The 12,002-nt window shown below is 41.1% G+C and overlaps 1 protein-coding gene across 16 annotated transcripts in view; it reads right to left on the reverse strand.

The window, feature by feature from the left end:
* Nucleotides 1–12,002, reverse strand: part of nrxn1a (neurexin 1a) — a 60,653-nt gene that overhangs the window by 12,115 nt on the left and 36,536 nt on the right. For 6 of the 16 annotated variants that reach the window (XM_065949502.1, XM_065949504.1, XM_065949500.1 and 3 more), the window contains 7 exons: nucleotides 11,592–11,795; nucleotides 7,139–7,261; nucleotides 6,345–6,726; nucleotides 5,764–5,954; nucleotides 4,348–4,521; nucleotides 2,209–2,328; nucleotides 1,358–1,539 (listed from right to left, as the gene is read on the reverse strand). In XM_065949502.1, the coding sequence (XP_065805574.1) occupies nucleotides 1,358–1,539; nucleotides 2,209–2,328; nucleotides 4,348–4,521; nucleotides 5,764–5,954; nucleotides 6,345–6,726; nucleotides 7,139–7,261; nucleotides 11,592–11,795 (1,376 nt within the window). Of the gene's footprint in view, nucleotides 1–1,357; nucleotides 1,540–2,208; nucleotides 2,329–4,347; nucleotides 4,522–5,763; nucleotides 5,955–6,344; nucleotides 6,760–7,138; nucleotides 7,262–10,221; nucleotides 10,249–11,591; nucleotides 11,796–12,002 lie in introns of all 16 variants that reach the window. The other 10 variants (XM_065949497.1, XM_065949493.1, XM_065949488.1 and 7 more) reach the window with 3 other exon arrangements.

A 12,002-nucleotide genomic window follows, 5' to 3' on the forward strand; every position in this document is an offset into this window, starting at 1 on the left:
TTTGTCAAAGGTGCTCTACCTGATCTAGACCTTAAATCAAATATATGTCGGATGTTTATTTAAACCAAAAAGAAAGAAAGAAAGAAAGAAAGAAAGAAAGACAAAACCATGAACGCACTCTACTTAATGCCCATTCCTCCTCCAGTGGACTCTTTCTTTTTATTCTGTTATTATCAGATTTTTCTTTGACTGTTTTTTTAATGAATGTTTCTCATTTGTTATGGACTTTAAATGCCTAATGTGTATAAATTGTGCCTTATGCATAAATGTTTCTGACTTAGATGTCTTGGGGAGAAATACTGCATAAATAAGAGAGGTTACGTAAAGCTTGTTGTGGCTTCAGAAGGAGCTGTTCCAATTCTGATAACACTGCCTCAAGTGATGTCACTTTGTCACGTCAGCTGATGTCGAACACTTTAAGTATTGAATAAAAATATTCTGGAGTGTGGAGCTCATGAGATGACTCCTCACTTCTGCCAGCATAGCAACACGCATAAACGTCTTGAATGAAGGATAAACTCTGTTTTGTTTTTTAAATATTTTTTTTTTTACATGAACCCCTTCCTAAAAAAATTGAATAATGTTTTAGAAGTTTAATGTTTAATCAGCATTTAGCTTTTAAATGTAGTCCTTTTCACAAAGTCTCTATCCTCAGGAAGATAATGGATCTGTTTAGTGATGTGTGATGTATTTCTGGCTTATTATCCAGACAAACATACAAAGTTACATTACATGTCCAGATGGAGCTCAGATTCTTTGTTAGGTGTGTTTAGATACAACTTTTACTAAACTACTATACTACTTAGTATTCATTTTATTGTAATATTAATCAACCTTTCAAACAAATAAAATACTTTCAGGAGCTGAAATCAGTAATTAAACAAGGCAGTTAAATTAGACTATCATATATTAAAGAGATATTACATGATATTATTTTGAATGTGTTCTGTCTGATTTAATCTGCAAAAAAAAAAAAAAAATCATTTATAATGTATACTTTCATCATTTTATGATATTTTATTTTTGTTTAATTGTGTGTCAGATATGCAAGAATATATTTCAGGTTTATAATTTTCTCTGCAGGCTCTGCATTGACTGCGCATTGTTTGGAAAAAAATAATAATATTAACCATGAATTCATAATGTCAGGAACTTTAACAGTATTGTACAGAAAGAAAGATGATTGTGCATCGATTCTCTTCTGGTGGTGCCTATTGATTTGTTTTTCAAACATGGGGCACACATGTCTTTTTCATGATGGAAAGTGATATGCATGGAATACGCTTACATTTTAAGGACTTTTGAAAAATCACAATTCCTTTAGACTAGTGTTTGAAATGTAAAGGTGTGTACTTACTATCTGCAGCTGAAGGTAGTCTCCCAGACCAGCTGCGCTGTCGACTCGGAGTAGAGTGGCGTGTTTCTGTTGGGTGCTGAACCCAAGGGCAAGCCGGTCTGCCCTGGTGCTGGGACGTTCGTTAGGGGGCCACGTGTAAACCACCACCCCTCCATCACGGCCAAAAATATAAGTGGTTCCAGCTGGTCCACAGGGATAAGAAAATAAATAAAGATGTATGCAATAAACAGTGCTACCTGTCATCAACAGTCTCCTACTTCAGACAGCACCCAGCCCTTTTATTTTTATCCTAAATTTTTAACATCAAATAGGTATTTTGATTATTATAAATGTCACAGTTGACTGAGCTTCCATGCTTTTCTCCCACACATTGAAAGAAGAAACTGTATTTCCCAAGTACTTAATCTTAACATTGCTGCAGGAGGCTGACTGCAACAAATGACTCACACAAATAACAGCTTATAATAGTTTGACTCACTGTGAGATGACTAAATAATCAGCAAGTATCTTTGCTTCAAGGCAGCTGGGGATAATTCAGTGTCAAAAGCTTGAAAATGTGAACAGGATTTTATTAAGTGTTACAAGGAGAGTACAGATTACAGAAACGGAACTGGCGAGCAGGTGGTATTTTTGTGCTGAATTAGAATCAACAGATGACAGTGCCCCCATGTGGTTGCTCTTATTAAATGCAGATAATTCCAAAATTCTACTTCTTTATGACTGCAGGTAAAGGAGTGCCCATAGCCTCTATTAATTTTAACAAGCGTCTCTGTGTCACATAAAATAAGCTCTTTCTAAACTCTTCTGTAATCAACCTAGGTCTGAAGGACAGATGAAAAGAAAACACTCACCATCATTGCATAACGGCCCAGCGTACGAGGTCATGCTGCAGTCACAGGTGAAACCCTCCCACTGCTGCAGACACACTCCCTGATTTGAACATGAGTCTTCCTGACACGTCGTGCTGGGACCTGCAGTGACAGACGTGGCGGGATGGGAGGGTGCAACAGTTAGGAGAAGAATAACAGATTTTTGATTTTGTCTGGATCCCAATGTGTTCTCAAGATTATGCCAGTACAGAATGGTTACTCTTTCTAAGGGTCTCCTCATTTCCTTCAGCAATTTTTTGCATTTTGTAATGGCAGGGCAAACGGTTTTGCCTCAGTGGTGTTAGTAGTATTAGTAAAAAACTTTGATTTGATGGATACAGACTGCCACTATTCTGATTTATGCCAGGTTCAGACATGAGACAGAAGTGCTGCTATTTATACATTCTTGTGCAAGCTGTAGTCTTTCTGTTCTCACTAGAAGGGATTTTTTCCGCAACATTAACAAACGTCTGCTTTTTTTCCTCTTTTCTAATCACATGTAGACCACCTTTGTCTCTTTCAGTTATCTTGTGTGTGTTTGCTCTAACTTGATCTTTGTTTCATGACAATTAGTAGGCTAGGTTTTCAGAAAACCCAATTAAATAGCAGGGATTTATTTGAATATATGAATATATTGGATGGGAAGATCTAGACATTTTCGACATGAAGGAAGAAAAATCTGGTTAATTAAACTTAAGAGCAGAGGGGAAAAGAGCAAGGAAATCAAGAGTTGGCAACCATGAGAATCATATTTCATTATTTATCTGTATTGTTCATATCATTTATGGATAATCAGTGTGATTTCTTGCAAGATTTGTTTGCAGAGGACAAAATATAGACCAGTCGGCCAAAATAAAACTAAAGAGTAGTGGGGGATTGCAGGAAAATGAAAGAGTTGGCAAGCAATGAGAATCATATTTCATTACTTATCAGTCATATCATATATATCACTATTCATTTATAGTAGAATCTTGCCAGATTTGCTCATGGTGAGCAAAATATAGAACAGACGGCTAAACCATATCTGCAGCTGGTTACAGAGCTTGGGGGCCTGTTCGCTCCCTGTCTGAGCCACCCGATTAGTGAACATGGGTGCTGGAAGGAAAGAGGCTACCCTTCAGGGCGAGCCCGCCTCCTGTCTGAACCCTGCGTTACACTGGCAGTAGATGCTACATTATCAGTATAAACTAAACTGAAGCTGAACTGGAAACTATGTTACTAGGTGAAAAGAGCCAACTGAGGAGAGCATGCAGGTGGTGAAGCTAGATGAGTGGGACAAGGACATGATGAGGGGTTAAACATAAGAGGGCAGATTTATGTTTAAAGGCCTTCATCTCAATACTCCCTCTCCAGCAGTCTGTCACTGTTCACTCCCTGCCTGGTGCTGAAAGCACACAGGAGGAGAATGTCAAAGCTCTGAACTTGTTTCTCCTTCGTTGCACTTCTCACTCGAGGTGGGAGGAAGGCTGTGAAATGATTCACACATGGAGTATTGGAGTTGAGGTTTTGGGAGTCAGTCGTTGGGGTTTAGAGAGCATGCTGCTGGCAGGTGGTGGAGCAGTGGTTAACTCAAGTCAAGCGATGGTGATGTCACTACGGTGATGAACTTACTACAGTGGCTAGGAGAGGACAGGTCACCTCTGACCTTTTGACTCTGGATCGCTGGGATCCACCACACAACACTGGACACCACTGGGTAGTTTTAGCACACGCACACACACACACACACACGCAAACTCACACACATTGTTCCCACGATCGTACACGAGTCTCACATGCTCACACAAAGCGATATACCTTGCAAGTCAGCTTTCATCAATGTAACTTTTGTCAGCCAAACAAAAAAGCAAACAAGCAAATTAAGTTAGATGGTTAGTCAATGCACACGGATGCCTGTGAACTGCTGAAAGAGTGGAACAGAGAGAGAAAATGTGCAAAAAGACTGAGGAGGAGGAGATGATTATAAATTGGGTAAAATTTACTTCTAATTGACCAAAAGCTGGGTTAGTGGGTTATCTGATAACAGAGAGAATGAGTTCAATGAAAACTGAAATAAAAGGCAGCAGGGACACGAGACGAGGAAGGATCTGCAACCGTGTTGTATGTGTGTTTGCATCTCACCTTCACAGCCTCTCTCCACCTGCCCCATGGTTGCCAAGGCATCAGCCAAAAGGTCAGGAAGGCGGCCATTTAGATCGACTGTTGCTAGGCAACCCTGGAAGCCCTCCCGGGAGTGGACCAGCTTAGGTAGGTCTCGGTACATCTCTTTGGAGATCCCACCAATATAAAGATCACCTGATGAGGAGCAAAGGAATGAATGGCAACTTCATGAAACAACCACAATGCCAGGACAGAAGCTAATGATTTTCAAGATTGATTGGTCTAGCTAGTATTAGTTCACATCATTTATAAACAGTTTTTATTAAAGGTTAAAAAAATGGCACAAATAAATAGAATAAAAATATGTTGGCCAACAGCAAAAAAACAAAAAACAAGGAACAAGTGAATACATGCAATCTATTTTTTATGAAGCCAAATGAAGCCATTAAGTAAAATTGTTTTGCTCAAATTTTCAAACTGTTTGAGGAAATGAACAGTGTAACATTTCTAATGTCAAACTATTTAACACTAATTTCCTTCATCACAGAGTTAGATTAGAAAATCAAAACATCTCTCAAATCTTTGAAAACAAAGCTACTTAAAACCGACATTTGGCTAAGCTTAGCAGGATGACTGTAAACAGGAGTAAACAGCAAGCATGGCCTTGTCCAAATATTACAAAATCCTACTGCCAACAAGCACCTACTGTATATGATATGTGAAAATAATGACATATTCTATAACATTGTTTAATATTGTGATAACTATATGAAGTGCTGTAAATAAACAAATATTAAAGGGTCATTTATATATATATATATTTTAGTACCTGAGTTTGAAACATGTCTCCTGAATTCAGAATAAATAAAAAAGCTGTTTTTTAACCACTAAATTGGCACCAAACTTCCTCTGAAGCATCAATATGGTGTGAAAGCACGACCATTATACTCAGGATCCATCCAGTGGGTAGAATGTAGCATGCTGGGTAAAATAGCATTACTTTTCTTACTTTGTTAGAGCAAATGAAGACTTTGTGTTGTGTTTATTGCTAAAGCTTATATCGACATAACGATGAAATTAAAATGAATTGTTCAGCCCTATACTGAAGTTTTCTGGCAAATAATTATTCTGGTACGAGGCACCATGCAAGAAGCATATTTACATTTTGATTTGTTTTGTGATTTAACAAACAAGAAAAAAAAAAAGTTTATTATTGTGCCTTAGAGGTGCTGATAGCTTTATGTCACAAAGGCATGTTGGATGAATTGAAGTTTCAACAATTAATGTAACTGACTTATTTTTACAATGATTTGTCAGTAAATGTTCATACTATAGAAATATTAGCCTCATTCATACAAGACAGTTTATAAATATGTTTTATGAGTATTTGTACAAATAGGGATTACGAGGTTTCACTGCCTGTGTTTTTGTGCATACCCTTCAAGTCGAGGTTCTTGGCTCCCATCGTGGTCTGCGTGGTTACTTTGGTGTCAATCTTGACCGTGTGGAGATTGTTAGTGTCTCTGGATATGTGTACATTATGCCAGTGGTTGTCATTAAGGGGACTATTAGAGTTTCCTTTGATCAAGTGTGCTCCATTGCCCAGGTCAGAGATGTAGTGTAGGTAGCTAAAAAAAGAAACAGGGAAAGGAGAGAGGGGGTTAAAAACATGAGGAGTGAAAAGACAAAGTAGTTGTATTCATGATGAAGAAAAACATAGGGTCATACACTTCAGGGCTCTTTACTCTGTCTTGTAGAAATTTAGTTATATGACATTAAAAAGAGCTGCTTAAGTGCTGAATTATTTGTGTTTGATATCAGTCTCTCTTTTTATGTTCATCATGGACAATGTTATATATCAATCCAAAGAAAAACAAAAACACTGCAAATGCACATTTCCACAAGACAGACATCACCATAAACACAAAATAGTTTTTTTTAAGGTACATCATTTACATTTAAATGTGAAAGCATTGCACTCATGTAATGTAAATACTGTATGCTGTACTTTATCTCACCCTTTAACCAGCTCTATCACTATGAAGTCATTGCCATCTCCCCTGTTGTACAGAACAAGGCCGTCAGGTGACGTTGTCTTGAACTGCATGAAGAGATGCATGGAGTAGTAGGCTTGCAGTGTTGGCAGTGTGACGAAGCTGGAGCGCGAGCGGAAGGTGACGGGGTCAGCCACAATGCTCTTATAGCCGATTACAGCGTTGAGCTCGCAGTAGTCGATGTCACCGTTCTTACACAGGTCAATGTAAGACATACCGTTCAGGGCTAGGCCCTGGAGGTGGCCAATGAAATTGGAGGGCACAGCTGGCATGAAGCGCTTCTCCGTCACAATACCGGTCTCCACATTGTGAAACTCCAGCTGGGTGTGGTCGCCCGCCATCTGACCTGGTGGTGTGGGGTAAACCTCAGAGATGAGGGCTACGGAAAATTGGGTTTCAAGTGGAACTGCTCAATGCTCAAACTAATGCTTATAGTGATTTAACCCTTGAACAGACATTTGATAACTGCTAGGAATAGCATGGATGTAATAGACATTTATAATAAATTGAAGTTATGTTAATTCCATTTCAAAATATTGATTCATATTTACACAGGTAGAGATGTTCTCTAAAAAAAGAAATATAGCGCTTAATGTTTGTTTTATTTCATCAAATAAAAAAAAGAGACAACAAGCAATAATAACATGATTATAAGATACTTTCCACTGAATACAGACATTACACACTTTCAGAGACTGGGTGAAGATTAAGGGTCACAAAAAAGCTGTAAGGAGTATAAGTAATGTGGCTGTGGTTACCTTCAACAGGCTGCAGGTCGTCCACGGTGAGTTTGAGGCTCTTGCCACGCCGGACTACCCTCACTGTGTGCCACTCATTATCATTGAGGCCCGACCCCGCAAAGATAGTCTCTGGGCCTTTACCTACACATAGCCCAGAGCACCATTAACGCAATGCACAGAAAGGCGGAGAGAAACAGACATATATAGAGAGAGAGAGAGAGACAGAAAAGATCCAGAGACAGACAGAAAGAAGAAGAAGAAGAATCCAGGCAGGCTGAATTCAAATTTGAGGACAGAAAGGGATGAAATGGAAGGAAGTAGCAGAGGGGAAGGAGGAACCATACATATCCTGAGGAGACAAATACCTCTGTTTCATCACACTCTCACCACAGATAGACAGACAGGTCTCTTTGCCAACAAGACAGATGATGTGACACAGACAGACAGACAGACAGACAGACAGACAGACAGACAGACAAACATAAAGATAAACATAAATGGATGCCATGGGCACCTAAGATGGAGACTGTGAGTCACAACAGGCCCACGCAGAGATAATCCATCTGTGGACAGATCACACGGCCATGATGGCCACCTACAACCCACACATGCACAGATAGCATAGCGCACCCCCTTGACTCCTAAACCGCCCCCACAACCCTCCAACCTGCACAGATTTTAATGTCTGGGATCTTGTTTTTTTTTTAATTTTCCACAAGAGTGCAATACCACGTTGATCCTCGTGGTGGCACTAGACACACAGCAGTACACCCGAGAGCTCTCCAAGGTGCTGATGTGCAGCAGAATAAAAGAAGCTGAGCTGTTCTCTCATGATGTCTCTCTCTGCCAATCTACCAGCTCACATCTCCACATAGTTGACTGCACACATTTGACAGGCCGACTGTTCCCAAAACCTCAGTGTCCCCTTCCTGCTACTCGCTACAAGCACCCCACCAACCTTGAAAACAACAACCCACCATCCCTCACCACTAAAGCACATGCACACACACACACACACACACACACACACTCTCCTTCTTCTTCCTCCTCCTAGCCCTGTCGGTCTGAGCAGCGTGAGTGAGTCTGCAAATGGTGACCTATAGGGGGTAATGATGGGGGAGGTGAGAGGGAAACTGACCCGAACGGATTCTGCTGCAGAAAATGTCAAGCATGCCGACATCACTCATATAGGCACGCAGGCAGCCAGCCAGCCACACACACACACACAAAGACACACACAGGTAAAAGGTAGAGAAAGAGAAAGATGTACCGGCATGCTGACATGCAAATATAATTAAATAAATATAAGGAGTCAATCAAAATGCATTAAAAGCGTGTGTGTGTGTGTGTGTGTGTGTGTGTGTGTGTGTGTGTGTGAGTTTGTGCTTGCAAAGCCAAAAGAGTGTGTTCAGCTTTCAAAGAGGACACAGGGTTCCCCTGAGGAGACTCAGCTGTGCTCTGGGCATGAGCATCTCATCCTGTTACCATGGATCACTGCCTAACACTGAGTGAAGGAGAGAATATGTGCATGTATGTGTGAGTTCATGAGTGTGTGTGTTTCTGCATTCCTAACAAAATAGTCAAAGAGCAGATTGATGCAAGAGCGAGGCAGTGATCTGTGTCAACCTGGGAACAGGGAAAAGCACAAACACACAGCAATAAACAGCCAGACAGAGTCTTACAAACACACAAACACACACGCATATGAGCACCTATTTTGGGTCAGTGCTAACAGTGCGCTCAGCGGCATGGTGAGCTACTAGGGGTCAGCTGACAGTCGGCGGTCTGTGCTATTAAACCGAGAGACAACAAGGCGAGACAATCCAAACAGAAGGACAGAAGAGGATGGAAAAACAATTCAAATCACATGACATAAGCTACTGCAGATTATAAGAGCAGGATAATGAAAACAAAATGACAAAAAGCGTTTCATATTTCATTAGCTCCAAATAACAAATGGCTTTTCTGCTGGATAAGCCCCAATCTCTCCCTTGCCGAGGCTTTTTATTCGACTGCTGAGTGGACTGTTTCAGTGGCGCCTCGCTGTTAAATACATTTTTTTCTTCCCTCTTGAATATAAGATGTATAATTTATTGTATGCACACGGTGTGCCAGAAAAGTGGCTGCCTACTGAAATGTTCATTGAAACAACTGGTCTAAAATTGGCCATCAGGCATGCGGGATAGCAACAGCACTGTGTGGCTAGTAGGGTTTCTATGGCAACTGCAGTCGTCCATTTCAGCACCTCTTCTCCGTCACAGAGCATTCGTCTCTCTCTCTCTCTCTCTCTCTCTCTCTCTCTCTCTCTCGTTTCCTCAGTGGTCGTGACAGAGAGAAACTCCACGTGAGGGAATTAAACATCATCAGGGATTCAGCTCCACTCACAGCAGCATGAACAGAAACACACACACACACTCATTTTCACACGGGCAACACATCCATACAGCACACAGATGAGCAATGAAAAGAATACATAATGCACACCATAAACGCTGAATAAAGCACTGTCCAAAAAAATCCCTTATGTACAGTTGAGAGAGAAAACAACAAGCAGACAAAGAAAGCAACCAGACAGGCATCGGGATGAAGGTGCGACAGAGAGGAACAGAGGGATAACACGTCTTTTGTCCAGGCATGAAGGAGAAGTAATTACCCTGCAGCCTTTAGTCGCAGTCATCCACCAGCTACCACTCTTTACTCCTAATTTTACCTGAACGCCTCAAACTCTGATTTTGTCCTCCTTCTTTTTCCTTTTCACTTTCCCTCCCCCCTACAAGCCCCACCATCCTCTCTTCTGTCTATCCTTCTCTGCTAAAATGGCCGACCTGGAAAACCCTGGCCCTCAGCAAAAAATCACACCACTCCTGTGGTGAAGCTGAACATGCAGACACAACCACACACACCTCCCTGTCCAACACAGACACACACACTCATATATGCACACAGTCACACGGTATGAAGATATGTTGAATAAGGGGTTAAGATCAGATGGGCTGACAAGACAAAGTGAAAAATAGTCAGACACACACTTTTACACGCACACACTCTGAGGAGGAGGAAGAGGGGGGGGGGGAGGTTAGGTGAGATGGAGGATCACTTACTGGCTGTACAGTTTATCCTGATACAGTCTGGAGGGAGAGCAGAGCAGAGGGTTAATGCTGCACACATACACATACTGTCCACGCCCTGGGGACGCACACATCGACACACCCTGCACGCATATATACAAACACACACTGCCGAGAAAACACACACTCTCCTTCAGGCTGTACTATGAATTTTCTTGCAATAGTTTGCAATTTCTGTGACTACGTTTTTAGCCAATAAAGAGAACAATTGTGACCAAAAGTGTTGGATATTTACATTAAACGGTTACATATAAAGGAGAGGGAGGTTTTGCCCATCACAGGCAGTGTGCTCAATGGCTGCTCTGGCCTGAGCAACAATTTCAGTCACTGATCAAAAGCACCAGGAGACTGAGATGGGAAATGTGTGTCGGATTGTCAGTTGACACTGAACACATCCCATCTTTTTTTTGTCGCCCATCCAGAGCACAAATCTCCACAAACAGTTGGAAGATTCAGCCCTGTGATTTCACATAAACTGTATATATTCTTTAAACCATAATGCCTTGGTGTGTCCTGTGGCGTCAACCACAGAAAAGACGTGGCTGCAGACAACCAGTGACCAACACATGCACCCCTTTGTTAGCCTATGTGAGTTTTAGCAAAATAATGTTCTTGAACCGATGTGTAAATAAGAGAGGGTGTAAAAGTGTGTTGCAGTTTAACATTTCCTAAAGTTGTGTTGGAGTTATGTGTTCAAACTTCACTGTTAGTGTAATTCTTTTGTGTATTGTTAAAGCCGTTAAGGGTTGCATAGGTCCACTGGGAGTGAGCAGAGAATGCAGCCTTAGGTCTGACCCTCTGTTCAACATAGACAAAAATTCAACTAGCCTTCAGTTTTGTATGTTTGTGTGACTATAGAAGCCAAAAAAGCAACATGAAGTTGATCAAAGTGCTAAAAAGTATACAATAAAAGCTTTCACATTCTTGTCCTGAACATGCGCAAAAGAATTATCAGTGTTTTTTCCCAAGAAGTTAGAAACGGCAATTAAAACAAAGACAAAAAACAACTTAGGCTACATGGATGAATGAAGGTGGATAACATTTGAAGGGCTAACTTTGATAAACTTAACCAAAGATAACCACCTCTGTTAGCTATTGCTTTAACTATTAAATGTAATGTAAAAACGGAAACAGCTGATTTTTGTTTATTATTTTCTGTTGACCCCCATAAAAAAATCTAGAATAATTATATGTTTTTACTTTACAGATGTGATATATTATTTATCAACATATAATGAAATCCCTGTGCTAGAAATAGCCAAGCGGTCAGAATGAGCAGTATTCCCCTGACATGTAATGTAAGTGACGTTTGAAAATCTCCATGTTTGTGAGCATGTGTGTACCTAGGTTGACAGTGAGTCGGACACGGCCCCCATCTAGCTCCAGACGAAGGGTGTCTGCAGAGTTTCGAGATGTGGTTGCCATGAGAACGCCATAAGCCCGCTGGGAGCGAAAGCGTAGCGAGACGTCCTCCGCCTCGGTGTGCATCGCCACAGGCAACTGCACCTTCATAAACTTACTGCCGTCGTACGACAGGATAGTTGCATCTGTACAAGACGGGGAAAGATAGAGATAGACAGGGAGGGAAAGAGACAGGGAGATTATGGCGGAGGAGAGAGAGGGTGGGCAGGGGGAAAAAAAGAGAGAGAAAAGGTTGACAAGGACAAAAGTCATGATGTAGGAAGATATCATTTGACATCTAGTGAATCAGATGAGAGACTAGCCTCCCCTGTTCCCCTGCCACGTCATGCTGA

This window comes from Labrus bergylta, chromosome 21, assembly GCF_963930695.1.
Source record: "Labrus bergylta chromosome 21, fLabBer1.1, whole genome shotgun sequence".
NCBI classification, from domain to species: domain Eukaryota; kingdom Metazoa; phylum Chordata; class Actinopteri; order Labriformes; family Labridae; genus Labrus; species Labrus bergylta.